Source organism: Nerophis ophidion, linkage group LG08, assembly GCF_033978795.1.
Source record: "Nerophis ophidion isolate RoL-2023_Sa linkage group LG08, RoL_Noph_v1.0, whole genome shotgun sequence".
NCBI classification, from domain to species: domain Eukaryota; kingdom Metazoa; phylum Chordata; class Actinopteri; order Syngnathiformes; family Syngnathidae; genus Nerophis; species Nerophis ophidion.
The window spans coordinates 11802002-11820828 of NC_084618.1; the positions used below are offsets into that span (position 1 = coordinate 11802002).

At 41.9% G+C, this 18827-nt stretch overlaps 1 protein-coding gene and 1 long non-coding RNA gene across 2 annotated transcripts in view; both read left to right on the top strand.

The window, feature by feature from the left end:
- The first annotated feature begins 1670 nt into the window (after positions 1–1670).
- On the top strand, positions 1671–8762 carry LOC133557312 (uncharacterized). Its single transcript, XR_009807745.1, has 3 exons — positions 1671–1868; positions 5236–5515; positions 8585–8762. It is a non-coding gene; the product is annotated as an uncharacterized LOC133557312 (long non-coding RNA).
- A 6367-nt stretch (positions 8763–15129) lies between these two features.
- Positions 15130–18827, top strand: part of LOC133557313 (calcium-binding protein P-like) — a 5196-nt gene continuing 1498 nt past the window's right edge. Inside the window, exons 1-2 of the mRNA XM_061907683.1 lie at positions 15130–15279; positions 17220–17772. Coding sequence (XP_061763667.1) covers positions 17256–17772 — 517 coding nt within the window. The 5' untranslated portion in view covers positions 15130–15279; positions 17220–17255. The remainder of the gene's footprint in view (positions 15280–17219; positions 17773–18827) is intronic.

The following is an 18827-nucleotide window of genomic DNA, read 5'->3' on the forward strand; positions in this document are numbered from 1 at the left end:
CTGCTTAGTTCCACGCCATTGTCTGCAGAGACAGGAGCAGACCCAACAAGGCAACCAAAATAGCCGACTCCACCCTCGGCCGCCCACGAACCAGTGTCCAGTCCGCATGGATGAGCGAGGATGCGTCCGAAGAGACCGAAGTGTCCGATTCCTGCTCATTGAGCAAAGACACTGTGAAGTTTGTCCGTCCCGGCACTCGGCGCCAGCTCCCCGGCCCTGTCTCTTCATCCGCATCTCCTCCGGTCTCTCCAAACGGACTCTGATGTGGCAGAGATCCCGGAAAACAGACCCAGAAGTTCACAAAAAAGCACCGCAGAAGTCAGGAAAGTGCCACCCCTTGTCACACAGTCCAATATGAGTGCTTTTCAACCTTTGCGCCTAAAACAGTCGAGATGGTTCTTTTCCTCTTTGGTCCGGAGGACACGACGTCCACAGTTTCCCAAAAAAACAATTCGACATGTGGACTCGTCCACTTTGGCACGTTGTGTGATTCCTAAATTAAAAACAGAATAAAATGATTTGCAAATCCTTTCCACATTGTGTCAGTCCATCGTAGATGAGCTCGGGCTCCGGGTGTTGCTGATTAATGGCTTTTGGCTTTGCATAGTACAGTTTTAACTTGCACTGGCGAATGTCGCGAACAACTTTTGTTACCGACAGCGGTTTTCTGAAGTGTTCCTGAGCCTGTGTGGTGATATCCTTTACAAACTGATGTCGCTTTTTGATGCAGCACCGCCTGAGGGATCCAGGTTCATGGGCATTCATGGGCATTCAATGCCCATGAATGCTAGGTATTGCCTAACACGAGCGTTGCACACAGTGAGAGGCGACGGGCTGGGGTGGCAATTATTTGTTCCTGCCGGTTGGAGTTCAACCCAGTGGATGAGAAGGTAGCTTCCCTCCACCTTTGGGTGGGGGTGACGAGTCCTGACTGTTGTTTGTGCTTATGCACCAAACAGCAGCATAGAGTACCCGCTCTTGTACCCTTTTTGGATTCCCTTGGGGGAGTACTGGAGAGTGCTCCCCCCGGGTGATCCCCTTGTTCTGCTTGGGGACTTCAACGCTCATATTGGCAACGTCAGTGAAACCTGGAGAGGCGTGATTGGGGAAAATGGTTGCCTGGATCTGAACCGGAGTGGTGTTTTGTTATTGGACTTTTCTGCTCGTCACAGCACAACTCCATGTTCAAACATAAGGGTGTCCATATGCGCACTTTGCACCCGGACACCCGCGAACGAAGTTCCGTGATCGACTTCGGAGTTGGGTCATCGGATTTTATTCATCGGATGAATAGACATATTTAATGGAATATATTTGGGAGGGTTCAATCCCGGGCTCGGGATCTTTCTGGGTGGAGTTTGCATGTTCTCCCCGTGGCTGCTTGGGTTCCCTCTGGGTACTCTGGCTTCCTCCCACCTCCTAAGACATGCACCTGGGGAACAGGTTGATTGGCAACACTAAACGGTCCCTAGTGTGAGAATGTGAATGTCTATCTGTGTTGGCCCTGTTATGAGGTGGCGACTTGTCCAGGGTGTACGCCACACTCTGCCCAAAATGCAGCTGAGATAAGCTCCAGCCCCTTCTGCAGGGACTGTGGCTTTAAGGAAACAGTAGTGCTGAGTCATACCTTAAAGGTGTTTCCGTCAAACCTGTCAACTCAAGACAGGTTTGAGGGGAGGAACCCACACCATTCCAGTCTCAGCTGGTGACTAGCCAGCATTGATTCGACACACGAAGAAGATATTTAAACAACATTGCCGCTAATAGCGAAACATCAAACTAGTATTTTACAATTCGAGCTACACTGAGGCGGAAGGCAGCGTGCACCCCGGACAAGTCGCCACCTCATCACGGTGAAAGCAAAACAGGTACAACTGTAACTTCTTTCTGGCATTCCACATTAATGGGCCTCCTCGCTTCCTCTCTCTCCTAAGGACGGCCATGGAAATTTCCTCACGTTTCATCAGATTTCTGGCTTATTAGTGATTCCAAGAGCCCAAAAAAAGTCTGCGGGCTATAGGGCGTTTTCCGTTCGGGCTCCAGTACTCTGGAATGCCCTCCCGGTAACAGTTCGAGATGCCACCTCAGTAGAAGCATTTAAGTCTCACCTTAAAACTCATCTGTATACTCTAGCCTTTAAATAGACCTCCTTTTTAGACCAGTTGATCTGCCGCTTCTTTTCTTTCTCCTATGTCCCCCCCTCCCTTGTGGAGGGGGTCCGGTCCGATGACCATGCATGAAGTACTGGCTGTCCAGAGTCGAGACCCAGGATGGACCGCTCGTCGGGACCCAGGATGGACCGCTCGCCTGTATCGGTTGGGGACATCTCTACGCTGCTGATCCGCCTCCGCTTGAGATGGTTTCCTGTGGACGGGACTCTCGCTGCTGTCTTGGATCCGCTTTGAACTGAACTCTCGCGGCTGTGTTGGAGCCACTATGGATTGAACTTTCACAGTATCATGTTAGACCCGCTCGACATCCATTGCTTTCGGTCCCCTAGAGGGGGGGGGGGTTGCCCACATCTGAGGTCTTCTCCAAGGTTCCTCATAGTCAGCATTGTCACTGGCGTCCCACTGGATGTGAATTCTCCCTGCCCACTGGGTGTGAGTTTTCCTTGCCCTTTTGTGGGTTCTTCCGAGGATGTTGTAGTCGTAATGATTTGTGCAGTCCTTTGAGACATTTGTGATTTGGGGCTATATAAATAAACATTGATTGATTGATTGATTGATTGATAGGATGAGCTAAATAGGACTCATCGAAATGGTTTACCTGAGGACGGCGACGGAATTTTACTACGTACGATTGAAACGATAGAGTTTTTAAAGGGTGGACGGTGCACTTAAAATGCCAGCGATCTAATTTAGCACCAAATAGCCTAAAAAAATGGCAAATATACGATGTTATTTTCCTGTTACATGTACCTGTTTGGCCTTTCGTTGCGACTGTTGTTTTGCTCTCAACACTCTTTGACCTGCGCACCGACTTCTGTTTCTGCATCCTGGGGTCCTACCATCGCCCCACTAACACACATCGTGCCATTCTTTGTTTTATTTGAACCGAAATGGCTTTTGCTTTGCATGGTAGAGTTTTAACTTGCACTTACAACATACTGTAGTTTCTGAAAGTGGTTTTCGGAAATGTTCCTGAGCCCTTGTGGTGATATCCTTTACACACTGATGTCAGTTTTTGATGCCTGAGGGATCGAAAGTCACGGGCATTGCCCCTTACTTGCAGTGGTTTTCCTCCGGATTCTCTGAAGCTTTTGATGATATCACGGACCCTCGATTGTGGAATCCCTGAATTCCTTGCGATAGCTCGTTGAGAAATATCGTTCTCAACGATTTGCTCACAATTTTTTTTAGAAAGTGGTGACCCTCGCACATCCGTTCTGGGTCCTCATGGCGGATTAAAGCCCTTTTTAATGTTAATGGCATCCCTTTTCTCTGGAAAGACCGAGTCCGTTGTTTACCTTTAACCATCGGAATCTAAGGTACGATGGTATCCAAAACATTTCCAACACCTCATGTGAACGAGGTATGATCCAACAAAATGACATTCATGTTTGAAATAGCAATGATCAAATCCAGGAGTGTGCCCTCGGCGGTGGGGGGGCTCGTTTAAATGCTAAGTTAGATCAAACATTTCATCTCCTAGTCTACAGCCACATGCACATGGATGTCCCCAGTTTTGTTGACCAAAGAGTCAACATCAGTGCCCGGATCTGAAAGTAATTCAGTAAAATCATAAATAAAACAAATCTGTGGTGGTTTGTAAACAGTGATTAAAAAAAGTACTGAAGGGGCATATTGTCCCTGAATTGTCCCCAAACGCACCTACTACTCGGGTTTTGTCCGGTCTCTGATGTAATGTTGAAGTGAAGTGGACGAGACTCAATGAGAACTGCATATGTGGCCTCAATAAGAACTGTGGCGTTTTAGTTGAGCCATGTCTCGTTTAAAAACATAAAAATCAAGATTGTAAAAGGAAATAAAGCTTATAATCAAAAATGATACGTTACTTAAAGATCGGACATTGAGAACTGTGTGTTTCAATCAATCCATGTTTATCTTTATAGCCCTAAATCACACACATAAGGGCGAGGAAAAACTCACCCCAGTGGGACGTCGATGTGAATGACTATGATATACCTTGGAGAGGACCGCATATGTGGGCAAACCCCCTCTCTAAGGGAGACCGAAAGCAATGGACGTCGAGTGGTTCTAACATCATATTGTGAAGGTCCAGTCCATAGTGGATCTAACATAACAGTGAGAGTCCAGTCCATAGTGGGGCCAGCACGAGGTCATCCCAAGCAGAGACGGGTCAGCAGAGCAGAGATCCACCCCGGACCACCGCGGGTCCTTACTCTAGACTTCATCCATGGCCACCAGACCTCCCACCACCCACCCCTCCACAAGGGAGAGGGGGGCAGAGAAGAAAAGAAAAGAAACGGCAGATCAACTGGTCTAAAAAGGGAGTCTATTTAAAGGCTAGAGTATACAAATGAGTTTTAAGTTGAGACTTAAATGCTTCTACTGAGGTGGCATCTCGAACTGTTACCGCGAGGGCATTCCAGAGTACTGGAGCCCAAATAGAAAACGCTCTATAACCCGCAGACTTTTTGGGGGGGCTCTGGGAATCACTAATAAGCCGGAGTTCTTTGAATGCAGATTTCTTGCCGGGACATATGGTACAATACAATCGGCAAGATAGGCTGGAGCTAGACCGTGTAGTATTTTATACGTAAGTAGTAAAACCTTAAAGTCACATCTTAAGTGCACAGGAAGCCAGTGCTGGTGAGCCAGTATAGGTATATATGTATGTATATATGTATATAAAGGTATATACAGTATAGGTATATATGTATGTATATATGTATATAAAGGTATATACAGTATAGGTATATATGCATGTATATATGTATATAAAGGTATATACAGTACAGGCGTAATGTGATCAAACTTTCTTGTTCTTGTCAAGTCTAGCAGCCGCATTTTGTACCAACTGTAATCTTTTAATGCTAGACATGGGGAGACCCGAAAATAATACGTTACAGTAATCGAGACGAGACGTAACAAACGCATGGATAATGATCTCGGCGTCTTTAGTGGACAAAATGGAGCGAATTTTAGCGATATTACGGAGATGAAAGAAGGCCGTTTTAGTAACGCTTTTAATGTGTGACTCAAAGGAGAGAGTTGGGTCGAAGATAATACCCAGATTTTTTTCTTACAGGATCCTTCCGTGGTTCATGGACGACCAGAGCAGTCAGGGTGACAATCAGGATACTGGGTGTCACGCCCCAAGTCCGACCCATTCGCATCATGGTTCCCTCCATGATATACCTTGTATTAGTCAGCCCGGAGGAAATCGGGATTCATACTATGAGTATGAGGACAGCCGGATCAAGTCTGCGAATCCACAGAACACGACCCCTGGGAGCAACGACAGTATATTTTGCTGCTGGAGGTCTACCCCCAAGTCCAGTGCGTAGTGCAAATCAGCGGTGAAAACTGTAAGTCTCAAGACACTATGGCTTTCTTAGGACTTTGATTACCCCAAGAAACCTCCTGACAAAATCAAAATCACTAAAGTAATTCCCATTTATAAAAACGGTGATAAACATATGGTCTCAAAGAGTCTTGTCAACCAAGACAGCCCCACAGCATCCAGAGCCTTAAAGAACTCCAGGCAGGTCTCCTCCACCCCTGGGGCCTTGCCACCGATGAGTTTTTTAACTACATCGGTAACCTCATCCCCAGGAATAGGAGAGCCCACCACAAATTCCCCAGGCACTGCTTCCTTACAGGAAGACGTGTTGGTAGTATTGAGGTGGTTTTCGAAGTATTCCCTCCACCGTCTCACAATGGTCCCAAATTATAGACTATATATAGGTCTCTACTACCTCAATTTGCAAAAAATTCTTGAGAACTTATTTGTAAATAGACTTGATAAGTTTTTTGGACAAACCTGAGCTACTGAATGACCCTCAGTATGGGTTCAGGAGTAATTGATCGACATCCCTAGCTTTGTAGACTTTGTAGAAAACATAGCTACAGTAATAGAACAAAAGCAACACACCGTCGGAGTATTTCTTGACTTATGTACACCTTTTGACACAATCTCCAAAAATTTGGAAAACTATGGCATAAGAAGTGTTTCACAACAGTGGTTAAGTAGTTGTTCAAGTCATTGATCTCAATATGTGGAAAGTAGTAAGACTAAATCACAGCCAAGAAGACGTAACTTGTGGGGTTCCACAAGGCTCGGTCCTGGAACCTAAGTTATTTATTTTGTATTTAAATGGTATTTGATCAGTATCTAATAAATTGAAATGTATTATGTTTTCAGATGATACAAATGTATATTGCTCAGGAAAAGACTTGAAGGAAGTGTTGAGGATAATAGAGGTTGAGTTGATTCACTTCTCAGAGCTTGGTCCGCATCACCGGCAGTAAGTCGGACCCGTTTCCAGTGAGGATTGGACTCAGCCAAGGGTGCCCTTTGTCAACGATTCTGTTCAAAACTATTCAATCAATCGATGTTTACTTATATAGCCCTAAATCACTAGTGTCTCAAAGGGCTGCACAAACCACTACGACATCCTCGGTAGGCCCACATAAGGGCAGGGAAAACTCACACCCAGTGGGACGTCGGTGACAATGATGACTATGAGAACCTTGGAGAGGAGGAAAGCAATGGATGTCGAGCGGGTCTAACATGATACTGTGAAAGTTCAATCCATAATGGATCCAACACAGTCGCGAGAGTCCAGTCCAAAGCGGATCCAACACAGTAGCGAGAGTCACGTTCACAGCGGAGCCAGTGGAAACCATCCCAAGCGGAGGCGGATCAGCAGCGCAGAGATGTCCCCAGCCGATACACAGGCGAGCAGTACATGGCCACCGGATCGGACCGGACCCCCTCCACAAGGGAGAGTGGGACATAGGAGAAAAAGAAAAGAAACGGCAGATCAACTGGTCTAAAAAGGAGTCTATTTAAAGGCTAGAGTATACAAATGAGTTTTAAGGTGAGACTTAAATGCTTCTACTGAGGTGGCATCTCGAACTTTTACCGGGAGGGCATTCCAGAGTACTGGAGCCCGAATTGAAAACGCTCTATAGCCCGCAGACTTTTTTTGGGCTTTGGGAATCACTAATAAGCCGGAGTCCTTTGAACGCAGATTTCTTGCCGGGACATATGGTACAATACAATCGGCAAGATAGAATGGAGCTAGACCGTGTATTATGGACAGAATTTCTAGGCGGAGTCAGGGCGTTGTTGGGATCCGGTTTGGTGGCTGCAGGATTAGGTCTCTGCTTTTTGCAGTTGATGTGGTCCCGATTGCTTCAACTGGCCAGGATCTTCAGCTCTCACTGGATCGGTGAAGCGACTGGGATGAGAATCAACACCTCCAAGTCCATGGTTCTCGCCCGGGAAAGCGTGGAGTGCCATCTCCAGGTTGGGGAGGAGATTTTTCCCCAAGTGGAGGAGTTGAAGTACCTAGGAATCCTGTACAGGAGTGAGGGGAGAGTGGATCGTGAAATTGACAGGCAGACCGGTGCGGCGTCTTCAGTAATGCGGACGCTGTATCGATCCGTTGTGGTCAAGAAGGAGCTGGTCGATCTACGTTCCCATCCTCACCTATGGTCATGTGCTTTGGGTTATGACCAAAAGGATAAGATCACGGGTACAAGCGGCCGCGATGAGCTTCCTCCGCCGGGTGGCGGGTCTCTCCCTTAGAGATAGGGTGAGAAGCTCAAAGTAAAGCCACTGCTCCTCCACATGGAGAAGAGCCAGATGAGGTGGTTCGGGTATCTGCTCAGGATGCCACCCGTACGCCTCCCTAGGGAGGTGTTTAGGGTACGTCCGACCGGCAGGAGGCCAAGGGGAAGACCCAGGACGAACTGGGAAGACTATTTCTCCCGGCTTGCCTGGGAACGCCTCAGGATCCCCCGGGAGGAGCGGGACAAAGTGGCTGGGGAGGGGGAAGTCTAGGCTTCCCTGTTTAAGCTGCTGCCCAAGCGACCCAACCTTGGATAAGCGGAAGAAGATGGATGGAAGAGGATAAAGACTGGCTTTTACACTGTATGGGGACCACAATCTTAGTGAACATCCTCCAGTTTGCTTCTTTCTTATCATACATGCTACTTTGAGTCAATGATTCCACCACAGCATAGGGCTTTTTTTAATTTTTAATTTTTTTTACCAGGAGTTTAATAGAAAGTTTAGTAAAAATGCCTCTTATTTAGATGCTGCAATGAGTTTGCTGCTCTGCTTCCTTTTTTTAAACCAATTTTGCAGCCTGTTCCACGACTGCTGCCGCAAATCCAAACCACCGACAACACTGCACCTCTATCTGGAACACATGTCTGGCTCTGGTTCACAGTAGCCATGTTTTGCTAAAGAGGGCAGAAGCTACGTAGCTTCAGCAACAACAACAACAACAAAAAAATCTAATTTATCAATAGAATCAAAGTATTGGTTAGCATCATTATGCTAGGTTAGCATACTGGCTGAAGAAAGACAGAGTTATATCTTACATCTGTAGCTGACATTTTGCTTTTTTGTTGTCGTTTTAAAGGTGATTAGCAAAGCATGCTTTTTTTACAAAGTTGCTACCTTCCCACCACCACGGACATCTTTATCGGCAGATGCAGTAAGACGTCTCTCTGCATTGCGGAAGGATTCTAGACCGAGGAACATATTTTCCCAAGATTGTCTTTGTTGATACTATGATAATAAAGAGATTTTGAATCCATTGTTTGTTTGATTTTTAAAGGGATGTATATATATATATATATATATATATATATATGTATATATTAGGGCTGGGCAACGATTAGAAATTTTAATTGAAGTTAATCGCACTATTTCTTCGATTAATCGCGATTAACTGCATTGTATACGCAAAGCCCAATAATGGATTCAAAAGTAGTGTGTAGTGCACCTTTATTGGAATATTCTCCCACATGAACAAAAGCCCCAAAACATTTGTTGTGCAAACACAATTTAAATCAGTCCTTGTTAAACAGTAGCAGTTAAATAGCATATTTTATGAAAATCAACTCCAAAAATGTAAATACAAACATTTAAGCTTATTGCCACTGCCAGGGTATTTAAGTTATCCTGTTTGTTATGGAAAATAAATATAATCTACATACAAATCTCTGAGCCACAATCATAACATCTGAACAGGCAATTTCTGAGGTAACAGCAGAAACATTTTTTTTTATCAGGGATCTTATGTTTAAAAAACCTATATTATAGGTAGTGGGCTGTTTTAGGGAATTTTTGAGCAAATTATCCGTAGTAGCAATATTAATAATGTTGTGTTTATTCTGCGTAGTGCACTTAAAATAATTATGACCATATCTAGGAATTGATATGATGGGAATTTTCCGATTGTTTGCTTGGTGCTTTGATAAACTGAAGGCATCATTTACATGGTACTATATTGTGATGTTATGAGCCAGGGGAAAAAAGAACTACCCTACCCAGCATGCAACAGGAGTGACGAGCATGCGCGGTAGCCCGGTATAGGTTGTGTCGCCATGACGGCATCTTGTATGTTGTGATATGCACGCTCTGAAAGCAAACGTTGAGAACTCAGCCAACACTCCTGGTCTGCATTATTCATAAATAGACAGACAACACATATACTCCGCTGCTTCACAGGCCGCTGGATGTAGCCGGCAAAGTATTCCCATGCTAGCTAGCCGGTCTAGCAAGCACGCCTCATTCAGTCCAAAACGGCCCGATCTATCCACATTCAGAATTGTCCGGCGGTCGTAAAATGATCCCGGAGTGACCACGCTGTAAGCCAGCCAGGAAATTTGCAGAATTGTCCGGTATTTTTGCCAAATGTTGCATCTTTAACAAGAGCCCATCGACGCCGAAGTACATCCATGAGTCATGGCTCCAACTGAAAGGAAGGGGAGGATCATTACAATTCCTCAAAATAGGTCTCTTTTCAGGCGACGTCGCGAGACATGTTGGCGGTCAGCTGTGCGTAGAACGTCCGGAACGAGTACGAAGAACATGGGAAGGTCGTGAAAAGGGCAAGCGTTCCAGAAGACCGAGGACAACATTGAAGCACAAAGAGAGAAAACTTCAAGCAGGAGGTCTTGAAAACGGAAAAATGCACAGCAAAAAGAAATAAGGAACAAATGGACGGAAACTAGGGTTCTAGTGTAGTATGATGGTACTAAAGAACCATATTTGGTACCGTACTCTGTTTGAAAAGTACCGGTTCGCCACATTTATATATGTTTTTTACAGGCGTGACGGCGTGTCGTCGTCACCTTGTGTCATTGCTGGTTTTTACGAGTAGAGGAGCATGTTCGGCAGCACACACATACAGAGTACTTACAAGCAGACACAGACTGTGTAATAATAATAATAATAATTAGAAGAATGATGAATCTTTTTCTTCATTAAACTGTCAATGAAATTAAAATGCATATTTTTAGAGGTTAAGAAACTTCTCTATGACTTTAGATCGAGGCTTCTTCTGTTGGTTTGATATTGTCATTACTGCCACAAGTGGTGGAAAAGTGTATTACAACTGAGTACAGTTAAATCCCCTCTAAATGCAATATCAACTTCACTCACCTGTTTGTACATCTTTTTGTGTATTATTAGCAATTCCACACATCAACTTAGGCTTAGGCCAGGCTGATTTGATAAATTGGTAGCAACCAAATATACTGCGCAAAAATAATAATGAATAATATTTTTCTTAACTAAGCTATCAATTAAATTCAAATGCAAGCATCAAGTTAGTCATATATTTTGCGCTTAAGAAACTTCTCTATGACTTTAGCTCCCACACTTCTTCTGTTTGTTTGATATTGTCATTACTGCCACAAGTGGTGGAAAATTGTATTACAACTGAGTACAGTCAAACCCCCTTTAAATGCAATACCAGTGTTTCTTACCTATTGCTACCTGTTTCTGTGTATTATTAGCAATTCAACACATTACCTTAGGATTAGGTCAGGCTGATTTGAAAAATTAGGTAGTAACCAAATATACTGTGTAAAAATAATAATAATAAAAATTATGAATAATGTTCCTAATCAAACCACAAGCCTCAATTTAGTCATATTTTTTGCGCTTAAGAAACTTCTCTATGACTTTAGCTCCAGACTTCTTCTGTTGGGTTTGATATTGTCATTACTGCCACAAGTGGTGGAAAAGTGTATTACAACTGAGTACAGTTAAATCCCCTTTAAATGCAATACCAACTTTTCTTACCTATTGGTACCTGTTTCTGTGTATTATTAGCAATTCAACACATTAGCTTAGGCTTAGGTCAGGCTGATTTGAAAAAATAGGTAGTAACCGAATTTACTGCGTAAAAATAATAATGCTAATAATAAAAATGATGAATAATTTTACTAATTAAACCACAAGCCTCAAGTTAGTCATAATTTTTGCGCTTAAGAAACTTCTCCATGACTTTAGCTTAAGACTTCTTCTGTTTGTTTGATATTGTCATTACTGCCACAAGTGGTGGAAAAGTGTATTACAACTGAGTACAGTCAAACCCCCTTTAAATGCAATACCAGCGTTTCTTACTTATTGGTAACTGTTTTTGTATATTATAAGCAATTCAATATATTACCCAAAGCTTGGGCCAGGCTGATTTGGAAAATAGGTAGTAACCAAATATACTGCATAAAAATAAAAGTAATAATGATGAATATTTTTATTAATTATACTGCAAGCCTCAAGTTAGTCATAATTTTTGCGCTTAAGAAACTTCTCTATGACTTTAGCTTCAGACTTCTTCTGTTTGTTTGATATTGTCATTACTGCCACAAGTGGTGGAAAAGTGTATTACAACTGAGTACAGTTAAATCCCCCTTTAAATGCAATACCAGTGTTTCTTACCTATTGCTACCTGTTTCTGTGTATTATTAGCAATTCAACACATTACCTTAGGATTAGGTCAGGCTGATTTGAAAAAATAGGTAGTAACCAAATATACTGCGTAAAAATTAAAGTAATAATGATGAATATTTTTATTAATTAAACTGCAAGCCTCAAGTTAGTCATAATTTTTGCGCTTAAGAAACTTCTCTATGACTTTAGCTCCAGACTTCTTCTGTTGGGTTTGATATTGTCATTACTGCCACAAGTGGTGGAAAAGTGTATTACAAATGAGTACAGTTAAATCCCCTTAAAATGCAATACCAACTTTTCTTACCTATTGGTACCTGTTTTTGTGTATTATTAGCAATTCAACACATCAACTTTGGCTTAGGCCAGGCTGCTTAGAAAAACAAATAGTAACCAAATATACTGCGTAAAAATAATTATAATAATAATGAATAATTTTCTTAATTAACCTGCAAGCCTTAAGTTAGTCATAATTTTTGCGCTTAAGAAACTTCTTTATGACTTTAGCTCCCAGACTTCTTCTGTTTGTTTGATATTGTCATTACTGCCACAAGTGGTGGAAAAGTGTATTACAACTGAGTATAGTCAAACCTCCTTTAAATGCAATACCAACTTTTCATACCTATTTTTACATGTTTTTGTGTATTAGTAGCACAATTCAACACATCAACTTTGGCTTAGGCCAGGCTGATTTGAAAAATAGGTAGTAACCAAATATACTGCGTAAAAATAAAAGTAATAATAATGAATATTTCTTATTAATTAAACTGCAAGCCTCAAGGTAGTCATAATTTTTGCGCTTAAGAAACTTCTCCATGATTTTAGCTTAAGACTTCTTCTGTTTGTTTGATATTGTCATTACTGCCAGAAGTGGTGGAAAAGTGTATTACAACTGACTACAGTCAAACCCCCTTTAAATCCAATACCAGTGTTTCTTACCTATTGCTACCTGTTTCTGTGTATTATTAGCAATTCAACACATTACCTTAGGATTAGGTCAGGCTGATTTGAAAAAATAGGTAGTAACCAAAGATACTGCGTAAAATAATAATAATAATAATAAAAATGATGAATAATTTTCCTAATTAAACCACAAGCCTCAAGTTAGTCATAATTTTTGCGCTTAAGAAACTTCTCTACGACTTTAGCGCCCAGACTTCTTCTGTTTGTTTGACATTGTCATTACTGCCACAAGTGGTGGAAAAGTGTATTACAACTGAGTACAGTCAAACCTCCTTTAAATGCAATACCAGTGTTTCTTACCTATTGCTACCTGTTTCTGTGTATTATTAGCAATTCAACACATTATCTTAGGATTAGGTCAGGCTGATTTGAAAAAATAGGTAGTAACCAAAAATACTGAGTAAAATGATAATAAAAATGATGAATAATTTTCCTAATTAAACCACAAGCCTCAAGTTAATCATATTTTTTGCGCTTAAGAAACTTCTCTATGACTTTAGCTTCAGACTTCTTCTGTTGGTTTGATATTGTCATTACTGCCACAAGTGGTGGAAAAGTGTATTACAACTGAGTACAGTTAAATCCCCTTTAAATGCAATATCAGTGTTTCTTACCTATTGCTACCTGTTTCTGTGTATTATTAGGAATTCAACACATTACCTTAGACTTAGGTCAGGCTGATTTGAAAAAATAGGTAGTAACCGAATTTACTGCGTAAAAATAAGAATAATAATAAAAATTATGAATAATTTTCCCAATTAAACCACAAGCCTTAAGTTAGTCATAATTTTTGCGCTTAAGAAACTTATCTATGACTTTAGCTTCAGACTTTTTCTGTTTGTTTGATATTGTCATTACTGCCACAAGTGGTGGAAAAGTGTATTACAACTGAGTACAGTTAAATCCCCCTTTAAATGCAATACCAGTGTTTCTTACCCATTGCTACCTGTTTCTGTGTATTATTAGCAATTCAACACATTACCTTAGGATTAGGTCAGGCTGATTCTAAAAAATAGGTAGCAACCGAATTTACTGCGTAAAAATAATAATAATAAAAATGATGAATAATTTTCCTAACTAAACCACAAGCCTCAAGTTAATCATAATTTTGGCGCTTAAGAAACTTCTCTATGACTTTAGCTCCCAGACTTCTTCTGTTTGTTTGATATTGTCATTACTGCCACAAGTGGTGGAAAAGTGTATTACAACTGAGTACAGTCAAACCCCCTTTAAATGCAATACCAGTGTTTCTTACCTATTGCTACCTGTTTCTGTGTATTATTAACAATTCAACACATTACCTTAGACTTAGGTCAGGCTGATTTGAAAAAATAGGTAGTAACCGGATTTACTGCGTAAAAATAATAATAATAATAAAAATGATGAATAATTTTCCTAATTAAATCACAAGCCTCAAGTTAGTCATAATTTTTGCGCTTAAGAAACTTCTCTATGACTTTAGCTCCAGACTTCTTCTTCTGTTTGTTTGATATTGTCATTACTGCCACAAGTGGTGGAAAAGTGTATTACAACTGAGTACAGTCAAACCCCCTTTAAATGCAATACCAGTGTTTCTTACCCATTGCTACCTGTTTCTGTGTATTATTAGCAATTCAACACATTACCTTAGACTTAGGCCAGGCTGATTTGAAAAAATAGGTAATAACCATATACAATGCGTAAAATAATAATAATAATAAAAATGATGAATCATTTTCCTAATTAAACCACAAGCCTCAAGTTAGTCATAATTTTTGCGCTTAAAAAACTATGACTTTAGCTTCAGACTTCTTCTGTTTGTTTGATATTGTCATTACTGCCACAAGTGGTGGAAAAGTGTATTACAACTGAGTACAGTTAAATCCCCTTTAAATGCAATACCAGCGTTTCTTACTTATTGGTAACTGTTTTTGTGTATTATAAGCAATTCAACACATTACCCTAGGCTTAGGCCAGGCTGATTTGAAAAATAGGTAGTAACCAAATATACTGCGTAAACATAAAAGTAATAATGATGAATATTTTTATTAATTAAACTGCAAGCCTCAAGTTAGTTATAATTTTTGCGCTTAAGAAACTTCTCCATGACTTTAGCTTCAGACTTATTCTCTTTGTTTGATATTGTCATTACTGCCACAAGTGGTGGAAAATTGTATTACAATTACAAAAAAAAAATGCTCCGACGTCGGTACTTGGAATTTTTTTTTTTTTTTTTTTTGTTCTTTTACCCTGCGACTGTGCCTTTAAAAAAGCGGCAGCGCGGCATCACCACCCGACAGGTGTCAAACCGGTAAGACCTGACGAACACGCCCGCTCCATTCCAGTCTCAGCCGGTGACGAACAAGCATCGAGTCCACAAAGCAAGAAAGGATTTGAACTTAAACAGATACACCTTAGAAGCTTAAAAAGGTATGATAATTTTTTATTTTTTGGCTTCTTCTCTTGTTGGGCCTTTTTCTCACTTCCTGTCTCTGCTGGGGGCGGCGATGGAGTTTCATCACTTATGATTAAAACAACAAATTTTGAATGCCGTCATGTCCTGTAGATGCTGAACACATATTATATGTTTTTTCCTTCTCTCATTTCTTGTTTAACAACAAATCGGGTTAGGGAGCGTGTACAAATTTCATCACTTCAATAACGTCTTCACGCTTCATCCAAAAATGTCACTAAGTCGCATTCAAGGACAAAAAAATTATAATATTTTAAGTCTTTTGGCCTGTGTGGTGTGTTTTCGTCAAGACCAGGGAGTGTCTGAACAGGAAGGGCGACAAACAAAAACAAGCCCCAGGGAACGCAGCAATTTTTTGGACAAAAACAATAACAACAATACAACAACAGGGCGACATTTTGGATACCAGGCAACTCACATCCAGACTGGATTCTCACAGGAAATGAAATATTTTAACATCTATGATAAACAAAACATAATAAAAACGTGTCTATGGCATCTTTTAAGGTCTCAAATGTTGAACTCATTATCTACCTTTTGTGTCTCTGCGGGGTGTGGTCCCAAACAACTCTTGCACAAACATGAGATGAGTAATCAACACTCCGATACTTTGTCGATTGATCAGAGAACTAACAACTAACTACTATTTAGAATGTGCTGGTATCGTTGTAAATCATACAATGCATTAAATATATATATATATATATATATATATATATATATATAGGTTTTTTTTTACAAAATAAAGTGACCAACCACTATTGGGTCCTATTTGAATAATTCTACCCTCAAAGCCTGCCTGTATCGAAAGACATACTCTCTAACGTTGTAAGCAATAAAAAAAAAAAACGACATAAAAATTCATTTTAAAAGAAAAATATCGATATAATTACTTTAGTATCGTTCATACAATGATACCACACTATAAGTATGGCATTGGGGACTGGATCGATCGTCCATATTTTACATTGAAGCCTTTGGCGATTAGCTAATTGGCGTGCGAGGAGCATGCTTGGTCATTATTTTCATTATATATTATTTTATATATATATATATATATATATACATATATATATATACAGTGAGGCAAAAAAATATTTAGTCAGCCACGGATTGTGCAAGTTCTCCCACCTAAAATGATGACAGAGGTCTGTAATTTTCATCATAGGTACACTTCAACTGTGAGATACAGAATGTGGAAAAAAAAATCCAGGAATTCAAATTGTAGGAATTTTAAAGAATTTATTTGTAAATTATGGTGGAAAATAAGTATTTGGTCCACCATTAAAAGCTCTCACTGATGGAAGGAGGTTTTGGCTCAAAATCTCACGATACATGGCCCCATTCATTCTTTTCGTCCTGTCCCCTTAGCAGAAAAACAGCCCCAAAGCATGAGGTTTCCACCCCCATGCTTCACAGTAGGTTTGGTGTTCTTGGGATGCAACTCAGTATTCTTCTTCCTCCAAACACCACCAGTTGAGTTTATACCAAAAAGTTCTATTTTGGTTTCTTCTGACCACATGACATTCTCCCAATCCTCTGCTGTATCATCCATGTATCCATTTTGGTATCAACTCAACTTGTCGTGTTTGGAGGAAGAAGAATACTGAGTTGCATCCCAAGAACACCATACCTACTGTGAAGCATGATTATTTGCCAAAAAATGAAGTTTCTCAGTGTGAACATGAAATATTTTGTCCTTGCAGGCTATTCAATTGAATATAAGTTGAAAAGGATTTCCAAACCATTGTATTCTCTTTTTATTTACCATTTACACAAGGTGACAACTTTACTGGTTTTGGGTTTTGTACTAGCATTATTGTTGTCATAATACTACTTCTTCCCAGTAAAAAAATGCAAAAATGACACATTTCCCGCCCTATTCCTTGTCTTGCAGGATCTTTCCGCGGTTTGAACCCTTATATTTCACTCCATGAACAGCAAGACTGGCAAAGGAGACTATCAGAGTGCCATGGATCCTTCAGCAGCTCAAAGTACACAACAGGGGTACATGTATGAGGATCAGCCCCCGGCGTATCCAGGTGTACCCCAACAGTTCACGTATCCGGGCCATCCCCAAGTTTACCAGGGCCAGCCCCAAGTTTACCCGGGCCAGCCCCAAGTTTACGCGGGCCAGCCCCAAGTTTACCCGGGCCAGCCCCAGGTTTACGTGGGCCAGCCTCAAGTTTATGTGGACCAGCCTCAAGTTTACCCGGGCCAACCTCAAGTTTACCAGGGCCAGCCCCAAGCTTACCAGAGCCAGGCTCAAGTGGACCAGAGGCAGTCCGATAAGCACCGGAACAACCGGACCACGACCGGTGAGAGCGGAAGCAAATGCCCCAAATGTTGCTTGAAGACGCGTAACTGCCTGATGAGCGGCGAGTGCGGCAGAGCCCTCCAGATCTCCAGCGTCATTGCCCAGTGCGCTTTGTGTTTCCGCTTTTTCTTTTGTAAGTCTCGGTACACTCGCGCTAACTTTACACCTACACCTTGGTCAGACTTATCACAATCCATAGTGGAATTTAAACGGTTCAAAGGGCATTTTAGTAAGCCCTACCTTTAATGCTAATGTGATTGTCCGACAGATTGTGTGACTCCAACAAGCGCTATTGAGTATTTCATCCGCTGTTTAGGTGCACACTTTACTGTCGGGGGCCGGGCTATATATCCACCCATCCATCCATCCATCCATCCATCCATCTTCTTCCGCTTATCCGAGGTCGGGTCGCAGGGGCAGCAGGCTAAGCAGGGAAGCCCAGACTTCCCTCTCCCCAGCCACTTCGTCCAGCTCTTCCCAGTCGTTCCCGACATAGTCTTCCCAACGTGTCCCAGGTCTTCCCCGTGGCCTTCTACCGATCGGACGTGCCCTAAACACCTCCCTCGAGAGGCGTTCGGGTGGCACCAAACCGAATCCCGTCAGTGCTTTAACTGCACTTACAAATTCTGTCCATAAAAGTTATGAACAGAATCGGTGACAAAGGACAGCCTTGGCGGAGTTCAACCCTCACTGGAAACGTGCGGACCAAGCCCTGACACTGATCATACAGGGAGCGGACCGCCACAATGAGACAGTCCGATACCCCATACTCTCTGAGCACTCCCCACAGGACTTCCCGAGGGACACGGTCGAATGTCTTCTCCAAGTCCACAAAACACATGTAGACTGGTTGGGCAAACTCCCATGCACCCTCCAGGACCCTGCCAAGAGTGTAGAGCTGGTTCACAGTTCCAGGACCAGGACAAAAACCACATGGTACTTCCTGAATCCGAGGTTCAACTATCCAGTGTAGCCTCCTCTCCAGTACACCTGAATAGACCTTACCGGGAAGGCTGAGGAGTGTGATCCCACGACAGTTGGAACACACCGGTACCCCTTCTTAAAGACAGGGAGCACCACCCCAGTCTGCCAATCCAGAGGTACTTCCCCCGATGTCCACGCGATGCTGCAGAGTCTTGTCAACCAAGACAGCCCCACAGCATCCAGAGCCATAAGGAACTCCGGGCA